Source organism: Passer montanus, unplaced genomic scaffold (genome assembly GCF_014805655.1).
Source record: "Passer montanus isolate IOZ18808 unplaced genomic scaffold, ASM1480565v1 scaffold228, whole genome shotgun sequence".
Lineage (NCBI taxonomy): Eukaryota > Metazoa > Chordata > Aves > Passeriformes > Passeridae > Passer > Passer montanus.
The window spans coordinates 225,342-251,897 of NW_024366904.1; the positions used below are offsets into that span (position 1 = coordinate 225,342).

Consider the following 26,556-nt stretch of genomic DNA (forward strand, 5'->3'; position numbering starts at 1 on the left):
GACCCAGCACCTCCCCTGGTTGTCCCTGACCCCACTGGCCTCATCCCATGGATCCAGCCTGCCCAGAGCCTCTGCAGAGCATTTAGTGTTATCCAGAACTCCAAAGTAGTGTTAGCTCCAAATTTACTGAGGTAAAACTCCAGATCAATAAAGATAAATAATAACGAGAGCTCGTCCCAACACTGCTGACGACACCTCACTGATCCACTCTGTTATTCCACATTTCAAACTTAGTTCACATCCATGTCCAAATCAGCTTTTTAAAAAATCAAGGGGTACATCTTAACCCTTAACCTGCTTTCAGGTATTAAATCTTCTGCTGACAGCCTCTCCTCCACACCTGCTTGTGGCAAGGCTGCAAAACACTCGTCCTCCCTTTGGGGTTGAAAGGTCACAAAACCAAAGGGAATTTTTTTTATTCTCAGTGCACCAAATACTTTCCCAATAAAACCTGTCAAAACAGACAACAAATGTTGATATCCTATGTACAACATGCCCTTAGGAGCAACAACAAAACACACCAACCTCAAAAACAAGATGCTGCAGTTGCAGGGGAAATCAATGTCACAGTTTCATTCCATGGCTTCTATTGTTATGCAGAAAGTAAGACTAGATTGCCAAAAATAATATTTGTTATTCTGAAAGTGCAGAACAGCTACGAAAACTCACACCCAAGAGTTAAATTTTAAGAGGAAAATTCTATCAGTCAATCATCTTAAGCTGAAATGTGCCTTCCTTTATTAATGCCCCAAATGCAGCTTTTCTTCAGGGCTAATCACAGTGTTTTTATCACACAGAAATCCTGTATTTATGCAAACCTGCTAAAAAGAAACCAGGAGATCAGCAAAAGGCTCTGAGCAATAAATGCACACCAAGCAAAACCTGGGATAAAACAGCTAACTTCTGCCATAATCCTATGATGGAGCTAGTTGAGTATTATAAATAATTAAGTGTCCCAGCACTTCCTTGATGTCCAGGAAAGGCTAAATAAGCATTCACATCCATCACACACAGCCTTCCCCTCCCTTTCTAAAAATCACCAATTATTATCAGCTGTCCTCTTTGGGACAGGGGCTTTAAGAGCTTTTATTCTCCATCAACTACTTGATTTCTTTGCCTGGAGAAAAATCCTTCACAGTTATCACGTGGCCATTTCTGTAAAAGCAGCAGCATTTAACTTGTAGTACAGATACAGCTTACAGTTCAATATAAATGAAACACAGTGTTCCACAGATAAAAAAAATCTTTTTCAATACAGAAACCCCCAAATTGGTATCTAAATGATACACTGGTAAGACAAATTTTCATGGAAACAAATTAAACTAAGACCAGCATTTAAAATTGCATAATTCACAGAAGAAAATTAATAAATGGCATCTGTTGAACAGAATTTATATATTCATTTCTCTGTCCATATTTTGCTGTCAGCTTGGACAAATGTGATGTATATGTGTAAATCATGAGCAAGGAAATACAAAGCAAAAACCAATTTTTAGCACAAAACTGCTGCCAACAGCACCACAAACTAATTTGCAGCAGTTTTGGCTACACTGGGGTTTTTATAATGAACACTGGGAAAAAAGAATGCAGTTCACAGGTTTGCTGCACAGGTCAAACCACTTGTTTCCTAAATTCCTAATCTGTTTCTCACAGGAGTGAGTGTGTTTGAGCAGAAACATTTCTGGTAAAGTGTTTATCCAGCTACAAGCAGTAAATTGCTGAAGAGTTTTCATCTGCAGGAGGATGCAATTTGTATCTAATGCCAGAACCAATGATAATCAAGTTATGGAACTTGCAGGGAAGTGCAGGAAGTGTTGGGTTGCTGCTGTGTAAGTATTAAAAAAAAAAACAAGCAAAACAAGATCTCCACCTTGTGGCAGCATGTTTCACAGCTGTGTTTCCTAACATTCCCTTCTTCTAATTTACAGTGATTCCTGCCACAGCAAAGAAAAAATGAAAAATTATTCTAAAATCTGCATTTCTCCCATTGCCATCGAAGAACAGGCTCTACAAAAGCTATAACCAAGAATTTGACCAGGCAGGAAGGTTCCTACCATAACTTCAGATTTGTACATGAACCCTTTCCTTTCTACCTTCTGCTGACACATGGTTGAAATGCCACCAGAAAAGGGCTCATCCAAGGTGAAACACATGCAAAAAAAATCTTAATTTTGCCATGAAAAGTTCAGTCAATTAAAAAAAAAATATATATAATCAGTTTCCAAAATTCTGGCTGTGCATTTGAAACAGTAAATTCACGTTTTGTCAAAGGTAACTATTTTATAGCACTTCTGAATTTCTCTTTATGTTACTGTGCTTGCTCACATTGCTTAGCCTGGCACCTGCAGGATGCAGTAAAAGCCAGTCCACTGAGGACAGAACCATGAGCCAACATGAGCACAAATGCAACAGAGTGTGAATAAAGCTTTAAAGAATTGATTTTCCAAATGTGAAGCAGTATCAGTCATTATTCAGAAGGAATCTTTGCACCTCAAATGCCACTGTTCCATTTAATGGATGTTTCTTCAGCTTCAAAGCCCATCAATTTCAAGGATTCAACGCTCATTCAACTTTTAGCTCAGTTCTAGGAAGAAACAAATTCCAAAAACTTTACTCTGCAGCACAGACATACTTTATTAAAATGTTTTTCAGACATTGGAATACTGTGAAAAGGACAGAAAAACTTTCAACATTGGCAAAATTACAACTGTTTCCCATACAAATGTAGACTAGACGTCTAGAGACTTTGTTTTGTTACTAAAAATTGTAAACAAGTAAGGCAATCCATATTAAAACAGCTTCCTAATTTGTTAGAAAAAAAACACATGAGAAAATTTAAGCTGGTAACACTACCTTAACAACACAACTACAAGGTGTAACATGAATCCTCTTCCAGAATCAAGAACTCTAAACCAATCCCCAACAGCACCTAATTACAAAGAGGTTCGTAGCAACTAGTCTAGAGTGGTATAGTCTAAAAAAAATCGATCCCCAAAACACACTGGAATATTCCTACTCCAGCAAGGTTTCAATGAAGAGAGACTGGTGTATAAATCTGAGAGAGACACAGGAGCATCAGGTAAATCCTCCTTGTCAGGAGCTACCACCTCACATCCTGCAAGGAAACCGAGATGCTTGTGACAAACCTTCCTTTTAATTTTTTTCTTTTTTTTTTTTTTCTCCTTCCTTCAGTGGCAGAGGAAATTTAAGGCCATCAGACTCGCAGCTTTAAAAATTCACAGACAGGAAAATAAGGTTGTGCTTCTCAGAAGGCTCTGTTCTGCAGGCAGGGATTACCACGGCTGGAGGAGCCTGGAGTGGCTGGAATTTCACATGACCACACAGCTTCTGTTGGCTGCTCTTTGCTCTGCCTGTAGTGAACAGGGAAAACCATTTAAAACAAAAAAAAGACCAGAAAAAAAACCCCCAAAAAATCCAACAAACCACCCAGCAGCAAAATGTTCAAAATGCTTTTCTACTCAAATTAATCTACTGTGCTTTTTAATATATACTTTTAAGTATATATAAATTTTATGGGAATTATAGATTAATTATCTATCAAACATACATTAATTACATATTTATACATAATTAATTCTATATTTAAACAATTGTCTATTAAAATATATTATTGTATTTAATATAGAATTAAGTTTATATATATGTATATATGTATATACATACATATATGTACATAAGAAATATATATGTATATATACATATGAAATATATATGTATATACATACATATATATACATATGAAATATATATATGTATGTATGCATATACATATATTTCATAATATATGAAATTATTGGCCTGGCATGGTACAAACAAGAGCCAGCAAAGCTGTACAACCTGTTTTACCCTGGAATTAAAACAATGACACATGTCCTTTCTTATTGAGGAGTAATAGAGGACGGGTATCAGAAAAATACAAGTAACTGTCATATCAGGGAGCATAAACAACAACCTTGAGAGATTTTTATATAATAATTCTAACATCACTGATTTCCAACAGAGTCCTTTTTTAAATTTTTTTTTTTTGGTTTTCAAAACTTAATTTTCAGTATGCCAGGCACATTTTCTCTCAAAGAGTTTTCAAATCTCAAATTATCTCTATCAGAGAAAATATGTGAGTATAAGACACTAATTTTCTCTATTAGAGACAGATTCATGATTTTCTCTATCAGAGACAGAGATTTAAATTTTGAAAACTTTCAGTAAATTTACCTTCTTGAGCCAAACTCACTATAACCAACTGGCATGGGGGGGAATCTTATGAGGAACAGAGTTTAAGGGGAAAAAAAAAATCCCCATATCTTAAACTGTAAAAAATGTACTTCTCTGCAAGAGGATGTGTATTAGGCAATGTTTTCAATAAGACAGCTCCATGCTTTCCTTAATTACTGATTAAAATAAATAAAAGAACATCCACACTCGATTTTCAGATTTTTTTTTAATAATTCATGACTTCTATCTCCATTTTTTCAATGTAAATAACCTTGTTAACCCTAAAAAAAAAATACCTGCTGACGGTAAATGTCTTCCTCATCCAGAGCTTCAGCTACTTCTTCCTCAACTTCCTCATCTTCCCCTTTACGTGCTGTTGTTTTGAACACAGTGCTTCTCTGAGCAACCTCCTGCAAGACAGATTTAAGACTTGAACTCTTCAAAAAAACCCAAAATAATCTCCTGTTTCTCACCTCCTTCAGACTTTTGAGAAATGAAAGCTCCAGCTGCTAGGAAAACTACTTTTACTCATTTTGTCTGTATACTTCTCAAGTATTGTTGATCACAAACAGCTTAGTTTTAAATATCTTAATGATTAAAAGGACTGTTTCTGACAACACAGTCATCAGGTTCTTCCGTTTTTTCATATATATTTATATATTTTCTTTCATTTGCAGCATATCACAGTAACTATCCCACCCCAAGTTTTACTAACCCCTCACTGCTTCACATGGATTTTCACTGTGGGATTCCCTACTCCTCATAAGCCCATAGGCCTAAAGAAAGCTGATTTAGAAGACAAATCACTCAGGAGTTTACCAAAACTTTCTTTTCAAGGCATATTCTAAAGCACTGCCCAGCTCCTCCCATGAGGAAGACGCCTGAACAAGTAATTTTTTCACTATTTAGACTCAATACAGAGGAAAAAAAAAATCACAGGGGTCAGTAGAGGCATTTCTAAACTGCAGCTAGTTCTCCAAAAGGAGAAAACTTTACCAAAAAAAAGAAAACAACACTGCAGGACATTCCTGTATGGAGCCCTAATCTGAATCCTTGCAGGTGATGCCAGCACAGAAAAAAGCTCACACAGATCTGAGGTGCTTTACCTCTCCCTGAGAATTTTTCAGCACAACTTTCACATCTTCACCGGTGCCCCAGGAATTCTGGTTCTTCCAGATGAGGTCAGTGGGAGGGCTCGCAGTTACTCCAGCATTTGCAGCCCAGATCTGACAACAGAAGTCACACAGGAACATTTTTTGCCAGTCCTACCACATTTCCAAATTCAGTTTTATTTAAGTGATGCTGTGAATCCCTCCCAGTGAGGAAGGCCAAGCATCTTCCAAAGTTTTGTGCAATAAAACAGACGTGTTTTTAATGCAGTGACTTTATGTGTAATATGATGTAAAATTTTCACCTGTACATGGTGAAAATCAGTGCTTCATGCAGAAAATTCTGAAAAACATCTCTGTATTAATTATCCCAGCAACTGACACAATGAATGCCCAACACGAACACAGGTGATAACTTCCTGAAAACATATAAACACTAAAAATCCTTTTGTCTTTTTGACCCACAGAAACTGGCCTGAAGTGCATTACAAGGGAAAAAACTTGACAACTTACTGTAACAGTCTGGCCTGCCTTTAGTACATATCTTGAGGTATATCTGTAACTTGCAGAAGTGTCTCCTATTTTTCGGATCATCTCCCAGCCTCCCATAGGTTGATCCTAAAAAAAGGGAGAGGAAAAAAAAGAACATAGTATTTCCACCAGCATGCAGTTTTCTGCTGTGCATGTAGTTTTTTCTTTAAGGTTGTGGCACACATAAAACTAAGTGAAGGGGTTTATTATCACTTGATCTTCAGCATGGAATTGGAATAATTTTAGGTAAATTTATCTTACCTCTTATTTGAAGTTAAAGCTTAACACATCCTGCTTTTGAGTTTTGATGTTAACTTAACTAATGTTTATGATTTGCATCAGTTTTGTTATCACTTGGTCCAGAGAAATACATATTAGTAATAGGTATTAAGTATTAAAATCCCCTTACAAATATTTATTGTGTTTTGAAGCACAGAATAGCAAGCAGGCTTCCTAGAAAACAGAATATTGCTGTTAGTATTCTTGAAATATTTTTACATATGCACACTTGCCACCACATAATCCCTACATTATTTTTTTTCCTATCAACTACTTGAAAAGCATTAACAAATCATATAAAATTCATCTCTACAGAATGACTGCTTCAAAACAAGAGTAGGTGTTTTTTAAATTCAAAACAAGAGTTCTAAATTCAAAAAAAGCACTTTTTCAACTATCCCACTAACAGAGGTGCTGATCGTTCAAGAGTTGCCACTGTCAGTTAAAATTATCTAAAATAAACAATCTCATATTTCAATGGATGCTGACATTCAGTTTGTCATTGCACCAAAACATGCCATACTTAGAGAGGATTTTATAAATTTTTAAAATCTATTTATTTATATAAACTGTCAAAACACTCTTGAATATTCTCCAAGTACAGTTTATTACACTGCACTACAGGTAGTTGCTCAAATCTATACCCCCTAGAAAAGTGCTAAAAACATGAACCACCATGGTTACTGGGAACAAAACTGATGCTTCTCCTTCCTTATGAAACAATGGATGTGCAGGGAAATTAAAGGTGGAGGGAAAGCAAGTATATGGAGTTTAAAAAGTATATGTGTGGGGAGAAGCTCAAAAAAAACCCTCTCAAGGTAAAAAAAAAAAAAAGGCAGGATCTGACTCACCAGCAAGTTTTTGATCTGGCTGAATTGAGTCATCTACAGACTGAAGTGTCTAGACCAAGAGAAATGTCAAGGTTTCTTGAATTCACAAAACAAAGCCATTGCTCCCCAGGTGTGGTAATTACAGGTAATTAAAACCCACATTATCACTGGCACTGGAGGAGCCTGTCCATATCCTCACTGATTGGAGGGGACTGGGACACTTGGAACCAGGTTAGCTCATCACAATAAACTGCCTTCAGTGAAGACAAAGGAGGGAAATATACTGCATGTAACAGCATCATTTTAAGGGCAAAATAAGGAAGTGATTATTATTTGTTAAAGGGTTCTTCATTTGTGTAGATATGTGTACCCTCCCAATACAAATTCTAACCTATTCAGAGAATCATATAATCTCAGTAGTCACTGCAATCAGTGGCTTTGGTATGGGGATTGAGGGCTCATAAAATTGTGGGTGCAGCCAAGGAAGAAAAACCTGTGATTTAGGAAAGCTCTATGCAGATACAAGGGACACTGGCAGTTAATTTCATCTAGACCTTTATTCTGCATCTCTATTTATTTATTTTGAGCCTTTTTAAGTCAGAGAAAGTGATGAAAAGGCTTCCAAAGCAGCCTAGTGTCCGCTTGCAGCATTGCTTATCAGGAACAATGTCATCTGTAAAGCTTTACAGCTGCATTACTTGCAAGGCAGAACGCAGAAGTGCGAGGTAACGATTTGGGGGACGGGCCACCTTGCAGCAAAACAAAAGCACCAAAAATCCTTGGGGAAAAGTCACCATCAATCCAGACCAGTGTGTGAAAGCTTTCTTTGAGACACACCAGCTCCTTAATGCCACGAGCTTGGGGGTCAAAGTGAAGCCTGGGAGCTGCAAGGACGCCCCGGCGCCTCAACTCATGACACGTGTAGGCACTTCCAAACCTGCTCAGAGGTGTTCTTCAAGCGGATGAACTTCCCATCCACGTCTATCTCCTCGATGGACACGTTGCCCGTGGCAGAGGCAGAGTGGGAAATGGTCACGCTGCTGCTGGCTTCGGATTCCTCCACATCAATCCTCTTCCTCTTGCCGCCGGCCATGCGGACGCTGCGGCTGGACGAGGCGCGCGAGACGGTCACCCGGGAGGAGGGGCTGGGGGACAGCTTCAGCCTGGCGTGGGCAAGGGAGAAAACACACACACACACATCCCATCAGGGAAAGGGAAGCTCAGGGAGGGACCTCCTTGCTCTCCACAACTCGCTGGCAGGAGGGTGAAGAGAGCTGGGGGCCGGGGTGCGCTTGCGGGGAATGCGGGACAGAGTGAGAGGAAACAGCTCAAGCTGGGACATATGGGATGGTGTACACTGGGTACCAGGAGGAATTTCTTCACTGAAAAGGCAGTCAGGCTTTGCCCAGGGATGTGGTGGAATCATCATCTCTAGAAGTGTTGGAAACACATGGGGATGTGGCACCTGGGGACACTGGGGCACTTGGGTTTATGACCACAGCTGTGCTGGGTCAACAGCTGGATTCAAATCTTTCCCAGCCTTAATGATTCCATGATTTGGTTTCACTTTTCCACCTTTTTTAAAAAAATAAACTTCCTTCCATCTCCTCTTCTTCCCACAGATTTATACAGCAACATAGTGAACAGAGCATGTCACATGAAGAAGTGAAGGCTGAAGTACTTAAGGGGTGAATAAAATGTTGTCAAACAGCTGATTAATGTTCCTGCAGCACAGAATACTGATAGACCACTACATTAAGAGCATAAAAGCATTTCTGTGCATTTGTTGAAGACTATAGAGAAACAAAAACCCTAGGAAGACTTAAGCCACTGTGGGAAATTAATGCAAAAACACAGTGGCATAAAAGCTTTGGCTGTTTCATCGCCACAGTTGAGAGGAATCAGCAGAGAGCAGCTCAGAATACAGTGAAGAACAAAACTGCTTTAAATGACAGAAGTGAAAATTCTCAGTACTGGAGGAACTCAAGAGGCCAGATTTGGAAAATGCAGATGGCTGATGAGCTGGGCAATCACAATGGCTATGACTTAATTAAAATTATTCTTCTGGGTAACAATTAATTAACCCTGCAATTAATTTAGGAGAAGAATATTAAGCACAGCACCAAACAGGCATACAAATGACAATTCATTGCTTCTTCTCTGCTGGATCTAAACAAAAAAAAAATTTAAAAAAAAAAGTGTTTGCTGCCTTTTTGAGAGCTGGTCTGGCAATCAGTGTTTGGTCTCATCATGACTTTGAACTGTGTCAGACAGGAGCGGGCGAAACCAGTGCCTTGGAAAGCAGTCAAGCACCACTAAAAACTACTTTTTAACAGAGAAAAAGGCAAGAAAAGCACAGAGATAACAGAGACAGCACCTGGTTGCCATGTCCTTTCCTACCTCTCCTCTTCACCCTCCAGCAATTTCCGGTATGCATTGATCTCCATGTCAAGTGCCAGTTTAACATCCAGGAGTTGCTCGTAGTCAGTCAGCTGCTCCTGCATCTGATTTCTTATCTCTGCAATTTCCTTCTCCTTCTCTGCCAGCGTTTTGCGGCAGTTTTCCTGCTCCTGGGCCAAGCTGCTCTCCAGCTCCTGTGCTCTGTCCTGCCATGCTCTGGACTAGAGGAAAAGCATTGAAAACATCAGTGATGGTGCAGAGGAAAGCCCACCCAAGACTCTACAGGTTCTGCTGTTCAGGCAACACAGAATTCAAAACACAGAAGTTACGTCCTCCCTTATTTCTGAGTTCAAACTCACCCATGTGTTCAACTTCCTGCTCTCCACCTCACCTACTACAAATGTAAACACCTCAAATTCCAGTGAAACTTGCAACATCCTTGGGAAAACAACTACTTTGCTTTGTTTTTCTGAGGTCTGACAACATGCTACTGTACTCTGTATTTCCCCTGAATTTACTCGGGGAAAGAAAAATTGAGCTTAAGAGTTTAAGTGTTTAACATGTGCCAGACAGGACACAGGAACACAGTCCTACGCTGCACCAGGGCAGGTTTAGGCTGGACACTGGGACAAATCTCTTCACCAAAATGGTGGTTAGAGATTGGAATGGGCTGCCCAAGGAGGCAGGTGGAGGAGTCACCATCCTGGAGGTGTTTCAGTGCTCTGTAGTTTCCAGATGTCTGCTTTGTGCTTTGCCTTGGTGCTGCTAATCCTGAATTCTGGGAGGCAGCTCCCCTAAAGGAACAGGGGTTGTTGTCAGTGCAAACCTGCCTGCCTATCCTTAAAGCCTCCAAGGCTTGCTCAGAGTGTGGTGATAAGCATTCCTTGAAGAAATCTGATTTGTCTTCCTGCTTCAAAAATTCCATCAGGTCAGCAGATCTTAAAACTGTATATCTAGAATAGAATGCTTATCAAAGAAAGCCCAAAATTATGTCAGCTTTAGGGTTTCTATAAGCATGCTTTCCTTTGTTTCACAGCCCCTTGAGATTTAATTATTATTTTTTTAAATTAAAGAGCAGACACAGGAACCAATGCCCCATAATCACAAAGTTTGCTATGCATGTATCCAAATTTAGGAAGTCAGCACATATTCCAGAGACAGAGAGGAAAGGGAGTCTCCATGTCTGACACAAGGGACCAGTAGAACTGGTTGTCAATGCTAAGAGTCATATATAGAATTTAATAAATGGAGTTTTGTATCATATGGAAGATCACAGTGGAGTCTGCTACAGAGCTGGCAACTCAAACCAGACCAACATCAGGAATAAAAAAGATTTCCAAGCAAATAAAGCTTAACTTAATGCTAGTAAAGTGGAACACAAAAGTGTCCTGGCTGATTTCACTAATACTACCATAAAAAAACACTCCAAAACCACAGCAAAATGGTTTCTTTGGTGGAAAATCACAACCAAAACAATAGAAGTTGATTTCCCCTGAAGTTGATTGCCCTGAAATTAGCAACACTTTTGCCAGTTCAGAAGCAAGTCCTCTGAACCAAGCTGTCATTTCTGCAGAACAGAGGCAATTAACTTAGGAAAACCTGTTGACTGAACCCCCTAAAGATGATGGCAATGTGAAAGCAGAAATAAGATCTAAGTGGCCAAAACTTTCCAGCCAACTCCTGTAGAACCTCATGCACATTCATCCTATCACCTGATCTTTTCCAGAGACTAACTTGACTAGATAAAAGGAGGACTAGGAAGACTCTTACTAGTATCTGCCAATTTACTTGGAAAATTAGGAAATAATATCCCTCACATTTGTATTTTTCACTGGAAATCCACTGAATTTTGATGTCCTATGAGTCTACTGTACAGAAGGAATGAAATTCAAAAAGTATCACATAAAGGATCAAACAGTACTACTATTTTATATTAATAAAAAAGTTTAAATGTTTTGTGGCATGTTCCAAAAGCCTCCTGTAAAACCTACTCCTAACCCTTCTGATTTTCACTCTGGATTTTCCCACTGCAGTGCACACAATGTTACAAACTGGCCAGTGCTGAACATACCACTTGTCATACATTATGTCACACTTCTCTGGGTGTGATCTATGCCCTCTGTGATCTAGGAATAACCAGTTTCTGCTCATAATCTTGCCTTACAGATGCTTAAGTACAGTTATTTGATGTTTTTACTCATTCTCAGATTCCTAACCTGGGCAAGATCACATCATTAGTTTTGGGTTTTTTTAGATGACTGGTTACAAACTGGGTCTAGGATGAAAAGAGACTGCAAATTCCAGTTCTGGCTTTGAATGTTGCTTTGTAGAATTCTGCACTAGGCTGGTCCAGTCACTATTAAACTGCTCAGAGTGTCAAGAACATTTCATAAACATTTGTCTAAAATTGCCTCATCTCTCCACAAAAACTTTCAGAAAAGCCAGTTAAATGTACCCCATTTCAAACAGTGGCTCTATAGCAGAATACTACGCACAGGAAAAGAAAATAAAAGTTTGTCAGAAGGAGACATTAAGGAATTTGAAAAAGCACACAGAAAAAGAAAATAAAGTTTGTCAAAAGGGGACATTAAGGAATTTGTCACAAGGAGACAATAAGGAATTTGAGAAAGCACAGAGCAGGAGGAAAGAAGACAAACTCCAGTCGCGACACTGAACAAACTGAGGGCAAGACAGGCCTTTAATACAAAAACCAACAAATGTAATGGGAAGAAAGCCCTTTAATGCAAAACCCAGCATCTGTAAATAGCAGGACTGGGGAGGCACAGCTGGATACCTCTTTCTGGAGGCTGGTGATGTGGGAGGACAGGCTGTCGATGCGCATGCGGCTCTCGTTCAGCTGCTCCCTGATGGTGTTGGCTGCAGAGTTGCTCATCTCCGAGGACAGCCTGGCACTCTCCAGCTGCAGGGCACCAAAGTGAAGACATCAGTTTCAAAGGAACTTTCATTAGAAGAAGGAATGAATCACCAAAAAGCCACAGGCCACGCTAAGCCACCCTAGTTCCTCTCTGCAGCTCCAACGCACTGAAACTTTTCTTTCTTTAGGGTAAAAATGTGGTCACCATGTTAGATTCCACCCTGCCTGGAATTCCAATTCTCTGAATATTTACTTTAGGATTAAAACTTTCCCTTGTAGACTCTACTGAAACTGAGCTACCAAGTTCAGTTTCCATGCTGGCCAAAGTTTATTTAATACACTTAAATGTTTATTTAATACTTCTCAGTAAAGAAGCTAAACTGAAATTACCAATTCTCTAAAAAGAGGGAAAATTGTTAACTATCAGGCAATATACCAGTGCCCTAAGCCACTACTGCTTCATTCTATCACTTCAATCTTGAATACTTTTATAAAGTAACCAAATCATTCCTGTGGAACACTTCCCCACAGACTTGAGCTGCACCACAGATTTATTGAACTTGATGATGATGCAAAGAATCCAATTTATTTTTTATAACTAAGCTTCCAAAAATACAGAGAAGTACACCTGATGATAAAGACCAAGGAAGCAATGAGAGGTTGCATTTTTGGCTATTTTATTATTAGCATTATTATTGGCATTATTGGCTATTTTATTATTTAGAGATCGTATTTTAAATAATCTTTTCCAAGCCAAATTGAAGGCCTGGGGACAAGCAGGCTGAAAAGACCAAAACCAATGCTAATAAATTCAGTCTATATGAACTTTTCTGATGTGAAATCACACTTTGCTTTTAAAAATTACCAACTGCAACAAGCACAGACACAGAAACCAGGTTCAGTTGAGACATCAGGGTGCCTCCTGACATAAATGCTGAGTAACAGCAGAGGAAGGAAATGATGAAGTATAACTGATTTCAGCTTTCTGCCTAGATGAGTGAAAAACAGAAGTTACAGGGCATTGTAAAACTTCCCCATGTTTTATACAGGCTCAGAGGACTCTGTCTTCTCAGCAAGCCCCATTATGAATTTTTATACAAAACACAGATCGTTGTGCAGTATCATGCTTAACAATGCACAAACTTCTCTTGAATTCACAGTAATCCCAGCATTAATCACTTTTCCCCTCAGACCACCTTCACAGTGCTTCCTCCTCCCCTTCTGTTTTTGCTCCTGATGAGGATTAAACCTGCTCCCACAGCGAGATGTGAAAATGCAAATCCACACTCAAACGCATGCTAATTTCAAACCCAGCTCCCTAACAAACCCCTCCGAGCCGCCAGCAATTATGCTATTAAGCAAAACAAAAACAAAGTACATCAAACAGCTGTGTGAAAACATGTTCTCACTTTGGAATGGTAAGTGTCTTCCAGCTCTTGTTTGTACAGCCTCACTTGTGCATCGTGCTGCTCCCTGATCTCGTGGAGGGCCTGGGCCAGTTTGTGCTCGTACTCAATCTGACGCCCAGAATCAACCTCCACCAGGCGGGTTTCATGCTTCCTTCTTGTCTCATTGATTTCCTGTGAGAGCCAGGAAAACACGACATCACTCAGTGAATACAGGACAAAAAAATTTTCAGGAGACTACGCTGCTGAGTGGAGAGTAATGCAGGTTCTAGTATCAGATTATTCTGGCATGAAACTTTCAGTAGAAGTGGTCTCCCCAGTTTTATTTTGCAATAGCCAGTCATTAAAGTAAGAGCTAGGATACCATCAGCATTTTTTTTCTGAGAGTTCTCTGAACTTTCAACAAATACACCTCAGCATCATCAGATTTTAGAAATATATCCCCCCTTTATTGAGGTCTCTTCTGTGCTTAAACAAAATCAAACTACTGTGAAGTAACAGTCACCCCACCTTCCCCATTTACTTGTGTGCTTGACTGTCATCCTCCCCTTTCTTGAGCTATCTTCTGTGCTTCAACAAATTAATCTACTGTGAAGTAACAGTTACCCCCACCTTCCCCATTTACTTGTGTGCTTGACTGTGCTTTCTCTGGAAAGAAAGCAATTCCAACAATATGAAGCAAAGCTGAAAATACTTCTAGCAAGTAAAAGCACACATGGGAAAAAAGACAGTATGGTCAAGTACATTTGTTACTGCTTTAAGGTTCCTCCTGGAAAGCCTCAAATGCCCCAGCTGAAAGGGAGGATGGCAAGAGAAAGGTCTAAGAGACAAATATTCATCAACTTCTGTTTCTATTATTCAAAAGCATTCTATTAGAAAGGTTTGAAATTAAAAAGATTGCAGGTCCAGAGCACCTGTTTGAGTCTCCCTCCATTTTATTTCTTATAATGGGATTATGTGGGAAATTACTAACCTACTTTCTCATTAATAAAAAAGACATGTGCATGGCATACCATGATCAGAATTTACGATTAAACAACATGACATATAAAGTTACTTTACCACAAGAATTCAGAGTTAAAATAATTTTTCCTAGAAAAAGGAAGTTAGAAATCTTCATGCTAGAACAGAGGTAAACCCTGAGTAGGAGTTCAGAAAACTTGCAAAGGTACCTCCCAACCTAAACTGTTTTCCTGTTCTAGATTTTCCCACAGCAGTTGCCTTCTTCTCTACAAAAATGTTAATTCACGAGGCTAAATTTACCTCTTCATACATATTTTTACGGAATTCCAGGTCCTCAACGAGGCTCTGACAACGGTTTTCAAGGTCCACTTTCTGCAGGGTTTCGTTTATAAGCTGGTCCTTGGCAGCAGCTAAAGAAACTTCAAGCTTTAAGAAATAAAAACATCAACACAAAAATTATGCAGCAGAACTCACACAATGGCCAAAGCCTCACAGAACTACAGCTAACTACACATTAAGGTTCAACTTCACAATCAAATCCCAATATTTACCCCAGTAATATTACATATCACACACACACACTTTTGCAGTTGCACATACAAGCGAGTTCTATATATTTCACATTAGTAGCTGGCATTAAAATTGCTACTCAATAATTTTCCTTACAAATCAGTTTTTAATATATGGAAAACACCACTTTCCTTGTCTCCACAACTTGTCTCCTTGAGGTGGTGCTGCTCAAGATTACAAATCCAAAGGCTAACAAAACTGGGTCAAGAGGTTTTCCTCCACATTGTTCCACCAGAACATGCAGAACCAAAAGGAGGGCAGAGAAACTCTTATTTGTCAGTTATTATCTGCTCTTGTGAAGTCAATCTGCCCCCCAAAACACTTCTGAAAAGCGTCAAGGGTACTTTGAGTCTTGACCTGCTTTCTTCCCTCTAAGTACCATCCTTCCTAATTCAGCATCTGCAATTTAAAGAGCTCTCTCAGCTCTTAAAATTCTTAGGTTTTCATCCTTTTTTTTGGTTACAAAGTTATAATTTATCAGATTGGCTGCTCATAATACAGAAACCCATCTCACTCACTAAGAGAACCTGATGGTTAGGCATCTTTCCTTCTCACCTCTCTAATTTGATCTTTCAAATCTTCAATGTCTCCCTCCAGACTTTTCTTATCACCAAGGGCTGTGGCCAGTGCAGCTTCTTTAGAATTCAGGGCTGCTTCAAACTCACGAAGTTTGACCTGGGCTCCACTGAGGTCAGATTCCTTTTTTCCATAGCTGGAACAAACCAGAGCAAGTGGTTGCAGGAAAACCAAAGACAGTTGGTGGCCAATAAAGCAATCTGAATCTTGAACTTGAGAAAAACCTGTCAAAACCATTTTGTGTTAGCTAAATTTACTGTGCTTTGGCAGCACCCTTCAAAAATGGCAAAGCTCCACAGACCTAAGGAAGCAGACCCAAATCCTGTTTATACAATATCTGCCATCATAGAAATTACACTGGTGCAGAGGTGATTTCTTTATGAAGGCAAGCACAGAAGACTTTCAAATTACCTTCAAATTGGATTTTGTGTCTAGACAAGCAGTCAAGCATTTTCTAGGTGTTTATCTCCTAAACCAGCATATTCAAACAGAGAAATCAAACGGGGGAAAAAAATAATGTCCCATAAACACAAGTTTATTATCCACAAATAATACTGTAACAGGCTACTATCAAAATCAGGAGAAAGGAAACCCATATTCATGAATCAAAGTGTTTCCTGTCCTTAGATGGCACAAGCAGCCATTAAATGTGTAACAAGTTGTACAGCCTTGGAGTTCATTATTTTTCTGCCTGGGACATCCACATTTGTCTATCAAGGGCAGTAGCATGCAGAAGTCCTAGATGGTCTTAACTGAACTATGAACTTTTTAAAGGAATGGACAGATTTAGGCTCAATAATACCAGAGCTGGCATATCCTTCTTCAGTTCTTAAGCTTTTCTTTCCAGACGTTTAAAAAAAACAAGAACAAAAACCCCCCCCAGAATTAACAAAATAATGTGCAGAAAATTGGATAAATTAAAATTAAATCAGAATTGGATAGATTCAGAACACATCCACTACTCTTTTTAGTCACTGCACAGCTTATAAGATGCAACAGCAATACCTCTTGACAAAATGAGAACTAACGCAACATCAGCACAATTTTAAAAGGAGACATCCTCAGCTTTAAAAGATCCTTTTTCCCCCAAGATTACCTGCACTTATGCTGAGGAGAGGCGCATGCACAGAGGGGTGCAGGGATTGAATGCAGTCTGGAGGCTTCAGCACCACAGCCACACCACATGGCAGGCTTTACACAACAGATTTAGCGCTCGTTAATCCCGATCCCGTGGGATTAGCACCTGCTCCCCCCTCCACGGCATCCCAGGGCCAGACACACAAAAACACTCTCTTCTGCACTCAGCTGCTTCCTCCTGCTCAGCAATCCCCACTGCCTTAGTGGGATTTCACTCCTCAGACCCATAGCTCAATCCACTGCTTTTTTTCCACTGCTTGGGAAAAAACCCACAGGATTTAGGGTTTGGATACTCCTGCTTCCAGCTCTCTGCATTATTCCCTAGTGGTTCTGTCCTGTCCTTCCTGTTCCAACCAGTCCTGTTGGAACTTCAGCATGCAAGGAAGGTGTGCAGCAGAAGAGGAAAAGGAAGGAAGGGAAGGTATAAAACGCAATCTGTAAAAAACGCAATCTCTCCATCTCCTATTAGGAGCATGAGGGTCCACAGCAGACATTTCTTGCTTGATCACTTCTGGGGAAAAAAGCTTTAATCAAAACATGAAGAAACTGCTTCTCCCATGCTGCAACCAAACCTACCAAGTCAGACCCTGAAATGAGAAAGTTGCAGAGTTTTAGACGGTGTGCTGCTCCCCAAATTACCCTGGACTCTGAAACAAAGAGATTCCCCAAAATGTGCCACTATCCAAAGTGTGTGTATACCTTAAAACTACTTGGATCGTAAATTACTTTAATGCAAGTACCTTTTTAATGCATTTACAGACTCAAAGGCAGCTGAGAAGAGCATTCTTGCCATGCATCAGCAGAGAAAAATAGGGTATTATAATAAAATAGACTAGCAACAACAACACGATTAAAACCCAGTGTAGTACCTGTACCACAAACAGTATTACCAGTTAGATCAGCCCTTTCTGGCTTGTTTGCAACAAGACTGTCTGTGAAGCCACACTGTAATTTAATGCAACAAAAGCCACAGCAGGGGGGGCGGTGGGTGGGTGGAGAATTAAAATTAAGCACTATTAGTTGTTAGTGACATGAGCTGTCTAACTATGAGACAGCTCATGTGAACACATTCTCAGAGAGAAAACAGAAACTAGAGCTCAGCACTTCAAACGCTGGAAGCCAGATGAAATCTCAGCAACTCAACAGTGTCATCCCAGCCCTAAAGGGAATGCAGGAAAGGAGGGAAAGATCATAAAAGCCTCTGTGATTTATAAAAACAAACACTAATGTATACAACACATGCTTCACCCTCACACCTATTAATTTTGACCAGGAAGAACTCCAGCCTCTTGACAATAGATGCCTTCTTCCTCCCCAGAGAGCCAAAGCTGCATCTGAATGGAGCAAATGAAAAAACCTCAAACACCTTCCTGTTGCAGTGTTCAGAAATTACCTAGAACTATGCTTCTTTTCAAGTAGTTTGACTCATGAAAGGAAAATAAAAGCAAACAAGTAATTGCTGACTTGCATCTTTTTCAAAGAAGCAGTTTGGTTTTCTCTCTTCTGACTTCAAAGTGTATGGATCTTCTTATCCATGGAATTGTTTACAACAACGTAGAATTTCCCATCATCTCCTTAAACTTCTTGCTGAGTTAATAGAAAAGCCATACAAAAAAACCCCAAAAAACCCTCAACTAAACGAAAACCCCAAATAAATAATTTTCTAGATGAAATGACCATCTGGAGCCAGACAAACCACACACCTAACGCAAGGCAAGCAGTCAGCAGCAGGGCCTTGGGAGGTGTAATTCAAAATTTCCTTTGAAACTGACCAAGTGCAGGATGCCACCAGCCTACGGCAGATTCTTCTCACCTCCCACACCTCACCCACTCTTTTTTGCTGCTACTTAAGAGCCTGATCACAAAGCTAAGCATTACCAACACTAATCAAACCCTCCTCAAAAAGCATGGGCTTTCAGCCAAGCCATGACATAGATACATACGTGTTGCAATTCCTGATAATGCAACCTATATTTAGACCCATATAGAATTTCATTTACTGCACAGTGGGCTGGTTTTCTACTCCACTTGTAGAGAAATATGAAAATAAAAAAAAAAAACAACTGCAGCAATGAATTTTCTGTGTTTAATTTAGCTAGCGGTCAGTTTGCACATTTTTCCCCCACAGCAAACAAAATGCTAAGGCCGTATTTTGCAAGAAAGAGACTTAAAATAACCTAAGAAGCACCTAAGAGCATTCAAATTTTTGAATAGAGACCAACAAGAAAATAAGAGTAACTGGACAGAGTTTGGCTTTCCCGTAAATAAGTATATGTAACATGGTTTCAACTTGTCTCATGTCACCCTTTTTATTTAAATGTAGTGTTTGCAACCAACAACACATCATCTCTGGTCACATACTGCTCAGCTGTGACCCTGCTTGAAGTCACAAATCCAACCTGAAGCTCATGGTCACCTTTGTGAACCCCATAAACCCCATTTTAAGCAGAAACTACACACACAAACACATATCAAGCCACTGCCCGTTACCCTGTCATCATTACATGTCCAGGTATTTGAGACCAAATATTTATGTTCCACACTGTACAGAAGACATGCTGACTTCAGGATGTAAATTCTTACATTTACGTGGCTTGAATTATTTTGCAACAGTTAATCACCCCACTTTTTCTCTGGGTGCTCTGTGGTACACATCCAAATGGCGACGGATTTCAGATTAAAGAAATGTAAATTCTTACATTTGAGTGGCTTGAATTATTTTGCAACAAATTAATCACCCTACTTTTTCTCTGGGTGCTCTGTGGTACACATCCAAATGGCGACGGATTTCAGATTAAAGATCTGAAGTTCCACTGACTCCAATCTTTGCCTCGCTTTCCAAGACCACCTACAATAACAAAAATATGCCTACAAAAAATTTCAAAGTCTTTGCTTCCTTTCCATAGTACCTCCCCAGCTCCTTGCAGCACAAATGCAGCCTGGAAAAGCCTGGAACAGGTGTCACATCTTTGCCTGCACCAACGCCACATGGCCCTGTGTAGCTGCTCAGGGTACCAGCTGCACAGTGCCACACACTTGCACAGTAATTCAAGCCACAGGCTGATGGGAAGCTGTTCCTGGTATTTATTTTACTGCCTAATCTCAGTGCAGAAATGTACTTCAGAGTGTAGATGGGAAGGAAGGCCAGGTGGGGATGCAAAGCCAGACAGATAAATTATCTCTTAGATATTTAAAGTTTAGTTGCTTGACACAGATACATTTGCTATTAATGTGACAAAACACCTGAAGACAATAAAGGAAGATGAAGTCCTTTACCAACACCTTCAATAAAACACACAATTTCCTTCAAAGTCACTTTGATCACACTGTCTCCTCTCCCAGGAGAGCAGATGTCCCTCAACACTGGCACACTGCCACAGTGAAACCCCAGCCTGCCAAAGACAAATGTAAACAATGGGTTTCCTAAATGAACTTCAGCTAACACCAGCTTATACCTTCTAAAGAACACAATTTCCTCACACGACCAACCAGAATGTGGGCAAGTCCAGACAGGGATTTTTGACCTGCCATACACTGAATTAAGACCCCACTGCAAACATTCTTCGAAATAAATTTTCTTTATCTTGGAAACCATTTCCACCAGTGGAAAACTATGCTGAAACCTGACCCATCAGCAGAGCCACACAAGACAGCAGCCAGCCTTGGCTTTCTGAACAGCCCTTGTTCTACAGGACTTGGTGACACAGCTGTGCCAAAATTCACAATGTGCACCCTTGTTGAGTTAATTGCTCCAGTGACACACGAGACCTTTTTCCCCCACCATCCTGGCCCAGCGGTTCTCCCTGGTGTGCACTTGTGGCAAGTGATGAACCCATGACACATTTCCCCTCAAAAGCAGAAGCTTTGTCCAGTCTTGTAGGATGTCAAGGAGCAATTGGGTCCTGCTGCTTAAATGGTGGCATTATGACATGCCCAAGGATGACATCCTTCACTGATTTGTATGCCTTGTCTATTTAATCCTTTTCTCAAGAAATACGGAATTTGCAGAAATCTGAACTCCCAGCCAAGGCAATGCTGCTCTGCTGTAGGAAGTGCACTTTACCAAAAAATAACAGGAGTTGTTACACCAAAATAATTTGTTGCTAATTGTATTGTCACACATTTTGAGACTCCAAGATCCTGCTACCTACAGGCAACCTTTCACCTTTACTGTTCATGAGCAAGTCCAGCAGCTGGAAATCCATATGCACACATTTTTTCTGTGGAGCTACTGCTGGTGTCTTCCACAGCCCTTGATTTGCAAAACTGTAGCAGTCACAATTAATTACACTTTTTATTTAAAAGACTGAAGTAGAGGCACATCTCTACAACAGCCAACACCAATGGCAAAGCATACAGTAAAGTCTTGTCTAATCACTAATGAGAAAAATTGGAAATACTGTAAAATTTGTACTGTCTCTCAATTCTTTCTCAAACTATGGAAGAGAGATCTCCCTCTCCTCCATCTCTCAAGAGCTCTCCAAGAATCCTATATACCTAAACTCAAATAACATAGTTTTTTCCCCAAGTCTTGAGACAGAGATTTATTTTCCTTTATCTCCATTCTGCCCATCACAAACTTCCTGCCTACACAACTATGGGTATCACTTTCCTATCCCCTCCCCACAACATATATAGCCAATTTTTTTAATCTTATTTTTTCCCCTCCTAGTTCTTTAGAGATTTGAAGTATCAAGGGAAACCTTCATATTTTTGCTACAGCAGAACCCACTGCATGGCAAGCACGCTAGAAAAAGAATATGCAACAAGTCTGCTATACACAGGAGTGTCAGCTAAAGAAAAAAAAGCAATTTTCCTCAAGGTTTAGAAGTATAAGCAGAGCAAGTTTTTTGGTGCATCACACCATACAGATGGCACTGAAGTCGGCAAATCCAACAAATAGGTGACTGGACCTTTAAATTTTGTAAAGACAGAATAAGAGAAGTTCTACAGCACCTTGAGATATCTAGAAGCTTGAGTTTGAAGCACCAAGAATGACAAAGACGACTGGAATAAAATGGGTCAAGCAATTAAGAAGGATGCCTGCTAACCAGAGGAAAGAGAGTTGCACAAGAATAACACCTGCAAAAATCTTCAAACAACACGAGAAGGCCAGCTAGACCTTGAATGGTAGTGCCCAGCTTCAGATAAAGACCCAGAACACCTAGAGAGCCATTTCTCCTCCACCAGCCCTGTAAGGAAACAAAGCCATCACTAATTTGAATGTTATGGCTACCAGAATACCTAAAGCACACAAATCAAACATGCCACGTAACTTTTATTTTTTTTTCCTTTTTTCCAACCCCCCACAACTGACTCTGTCAGATACTCTTGTTACATACTCAAATTTTAACTGAAATTAAAAGCTGGTTTTATTTTAATTAGTTTTTAATTTTAAAATTAAAACCAGTGCATACAGCACACTGCAGTTCAGTTTTAGAGAGGGCAAGGAAAATCCTGTTGAGAGCACACATCCTCATCTTGCCTTGCAAACCTTTACAGTACTCCTAAGCACACTTGTGCAAAGTGCTTTTAAGAGTATTTTTTTTTGTCAGGTCATAATGTGACTTAACAGCTTTAAGAAGCCATGAGGGAGCGTGCTCCTGTTCAAGTGAAGAAACCCTCTGCTCCTTTTTAAGACTTTGCAAATAGAATTACAGATAAGCTTAGATATCCCCAAGATATCTATCTTAACACTCAAAGACGACTAAGAAACTGCACGCCCATGGTGAGGTCTGCCACCAAACAGCACCAAAGAGCCACAAACAAGTGGAATCCAGGAGCCTCAAACACCATTTTGTGTTTGTTTTACTAAACCATCAAGGAGTTCTTGGCAATCAACACCCCACCCCCAACAAAACAGGTTTTTGCCAAGTATCCCATCATAGCAAATGCAAGACAGAATATGCAGATGCCCATGTCCACATTATTAATGCCCTGGTTCCAGCCACAAAAAGGGAATCCACTGCAGACTGCATTCAGATCCCAGTCCCACACATGGAGTCTTGTCAGAAGCTGCCACAAGAGTGCTTCTTCCTCAATAAAATCACTTAAGATGTGGAAATTCCTGGCTTGACCTTAGAGTCAAGTAATGTTGGTGCCTGTCTGCAGCTACACCTGGCTTTCCCCTATCACTGTCAGTGACTACTTTGATTTAAGGCTTTCATAAGGCACCGAGATAACCTCAAGAACAACCAGCCTCACTAATTAGAAGCTCACAGCTTTAGCTTTTTAAATAACAGAGTCCAAAAGATGTCAGAGATGTCTGCAGATGCATGAAAACATCAATATGCTGGTTACACATGAAGCATCTTTCTCATCGTGAAAAAATCAGGGCTGAGAGGGCATTTAAGACACACTAGCACACGAAGAATAACAACTCTGGAGGTTTCTTCCCCATCCCAAAATTGCCACATCTTGTAATTCCAAGACTAAAGCATAAATGCAGCAGCCACAAAAATCAAACTGAAGGTAAACACAAACAGGGAACCAAATAAACAACTGAATAGAGTCGAATGTTTAAGAAGCAAAATCTAGTGTCTCAAAATCAGTTCGCGGCTAGAGCAGGGATTTTGGCACTGTGCCCTAAAGCTGTCAGTCCGGGGGATGCATGGACACAAATTCCTCCTTTTGTAACATCTGAACAACCAGGGGGGCACACAGAAATTACAGTTTTCTTTGGTTTTAAGTGTGATCCATGTACGGTTTTAAGTGTGATCCATGTGTTACCTAGACAGTATTTTCACATTACGAAGTAAATCTGCTTCAGAAAGGTTCAATTTTTCATCCCGAAGCAGCCTGAGCCTTAAAGAAAGCCCTCTATCCGCGCAGGGAGAGGTGAATAGTCATGGAAACACAGCGCTAAGGGACTGGGATGGTCTCTGAAGTCCCCAGACACAGGCAGGGATGCCACTGACTACAGCAGATCGCTCAGAGCTCCACAAGCCTGGCCTGGAGCACTTCCAGGGATGGGGCATCCACAACCTCCCCAACCTGTGCCAGGGCATCACCTCTCTCACAGCCAAGAGCTTCTTCCCGACATCCCATCTAGACCCGCCGTTCTTCAGTTTAAAGCCCAGCGCTCCGTGCTTTCGTCAAAAATCCCTCTCCAGCCTCCTTCAGCCACAGGAAGGCTAAAGGCTCCCCGTACAACCTGCCCCAGCGCCTCACCGCACCATGAGCGACTTCTGCCCGCTATCTGCCGTGTCTAAACCAAAACTCCCCCCTCTCCGGGAGCCAGCCCGGAGCATCCCGCGGACGCTCGCCCGGCAGGGGCGGCGCTCGGGGCGGAGCGGCGGCCGCGCTCTGCCCGTGCGCCTCGCCATTCATTCCCTCTCATTCATTCCCGCCCGCACGCCCACCTCCACCCCAGGGCATGCCCTCCTCTCCCCGCTGCCCACCTGCCCAGCAGCTGCTCGTGCTCGGCGCGCAGCTTGCCCAGCTCGATCTGCAGCTTGGCGCGCTCCCGCGCCGTGTCGTCCAGCGCCCGCCGCGCGTCCGCCAGCTCCGCCTCGTAGATCGCCTTGAGCCCGGTCACCTCGCGGCCCCGCACCTCCTCCCGCTGGGTCACCTGCAGCTGCAGCGCGCTGTTCTCCGTCTCCAGGCTCCGCACCTTGTCGATGTACACGGCCAGCCGGTCGTTCAGCTGCCGCAGCTCCTCCTTCTCCTGCAGGCGGGAGATGCGCGTCGGGCTCTGCGGCGTCGCGGCGGCGGCGGCTGGGCCGCGGGGCCGCGGCGGCGTGGGGTCGGCCATGGGGAGCGGGAGCGGAGGGCTGCAGCGGGCGGGGAGTGACGGACAGGCGGACGCGCGGACGGACGGACCGACCGCCGTCCCTCCTCCTCCTCCGCCGGCTCCGCACCGATCCAATATGGCCGCGCGCCCGCCCCGCCGGGCCGCGCTCGCGGCCCTCCCGCCCACGTGGCCGCGCGCCGGCCAATCGCGAGCCGCCTTCTGCCGCGGGCTAAATTCAAAACCCGCCAACGGCCGCCGGGCGCGCCACGCAGGCCACGCCCCGCCGGGCCACGCCCACGCCCCGCGCGCGTTCCCGCCCGCCCCCGATTCCCGCCCATGGCTCCGGACAAAGGGAGCCGCGCGCCGCGTCCCCTCACGGGCACCCCGCGTCCCCTGCCGCCCTCACGGGCACCCCGCACGGCCCTCCTGGCCTGGCCCGGCGCTCCCCGGGGCAGGCGGGGGTTTGGCGGGGTGGCTGTGAATTACAGAACGGCGGGATAAGTCAGGCGGGGGTGATGGAGCCCAGCGTACGGCCCGACACCACCCTGTCAACACGAGCGCGGCGCGGTGCTTTCCTTAAGCGCCACCGGGCGTAGTAACTCCCACTGCGTCCCTGGGCAGCCAGTTCCAGTGTCTGGGCACCCGTTCTAGGAAGAAATTCCTCCTGATGTCCAAGCTAACTGCCCCCAGCACAGCTTCAGGCCATTCCCTCTTGTTCAAGGAGCACAGCCTCTCACCCCCGGCTGTCCCCTCCTGGCAGGAGCTGTGCAGAGCCACAAGGGCCCCCCTGAGCCTCCTCTGCTCCAGGCTGAGCCCCTTCCCAGCTCCCTCAGCCTCTCCCGGGGCTCCATTCCCTTCCCAGCTCCGTTCCCTTCCCTGGCCCCGCTCCAGCCCCTCCATTCCCCGTGTGAGGGCCCAGAGGTGACCCAGCACTGGAGCTGTGGCCTCAGCAGGGCCAGCACAGGGCCGGGCACTGCCCCGCTCCTGCTGCCACCCACGGCTGGCACAGCCCAGGGGCCATCGGCTCTTGGCCGCCTGGGCACCCCTGGGCTCTGTCCGGCTGCAGCTATAAACCCCTCATAAATAAGGAATTTTGGTGTTTCTTACAGGAATCCACTTGTCCCGCACCCACAGGCTGCTCGCTGTGGTTTAAAAAACAGCCTTGGCCCCAGGTGCTGCCTGAGCACCCAGTGTGGGGCTGCTCTGGAGGAGTTTGGTATCCAGGGATCTCCCAGCTGCAGGATGAGGGGGCAGAAGGGGCTGTCCGGGGAGATGGTGGAGTCACTGAAGTCCCTTGTAAGAGTTTAAGGAAAGGCTGGAAGTGGCGCTCAGTGCCACGGTCTGGGTGACACGGTGGTGTTCAGTCATGGGCTGGACTTGATGACCTCAGAGCTCATTTCCAACCTAACCGATTCCATGATTCTGTGAGTTTGCTCATTTCAGGACTCGGAGTGCAATTCCTCAGGTGGAGTCAGCCCAGCTTTGGAGTCTGGATTTTCATATTCCTTGGCTGATGCCAGTGTGGCTGATGAAGTTCTGCTGCCAGTGAGAGGCACTCACTTTCAGGTTGAACATTAATTCTTCAGGAAAAACGGGAATCCTTTTCCAAACTTCCACTGCTAGGTGACAGCCCTTCAAACTGCAAAGAGAACATATTCCAGTCACAGGGGTGTATATAATTAAAGTAATTAAGGCATAGCTGGGAGCTCCTGCTTTTCCCACATGGTGCCTTTGCTGACACAAACCATTATCTCAGTTTTTTCCTTCCCTGCCATTTACTAGAATTTGCTCCTTTTCCACTGGAAAAACAGAAAAGCTGGGCAGCAAGAGTGATAGCAGCTGGTAAAAAATTCTACAGCACCTGCTGGAACATAAAATTGTCAGCACAGTAGGATTACAACCCAGGGTAATTTTA

General features: G+C 42.5%; 1 protein-coding gene across 1 annotated transcript; it reads right to left on the reverse strand.

Annotated features, from left to right (window-relative positions):
- Window positions 1-2,619: 2,619 nt before the first annotated feature.
- Window positions 2,620-24,756, reverse strand: LMNB1 (lamin B1). Its single transcript, XM_039710256.1, has 11 exons — window positions 24,310-24,756; window positions 15,752-15,908; window positions 14,927-15,052; window positions 13,667-13,837; window positions 12,177-12,302; window positions 9,383-9,603; window positions 7,920-8,145; window positions 5,856-5,960; window positions 5,340-5,459; window positions 4,530-4,643; window positions 2,620-3,371 (listed from the first exon to the last, which is right to left on the reverse strand). Exons 1-11 carry the CDS (start codon window positions 24,660-24,662, stop codon window positions 3,330-3,332), a joined length of 1,761 nt encoding a protein of 586 aa, XP_039566190.1. The 5' UTR covers window positions 24,663-24,756; the 3' UTR covers window positions 2,620-3,329.
- Between the last annotated feature and the right edge of the window lie 1,800 nt (window positions 24,757-26,556).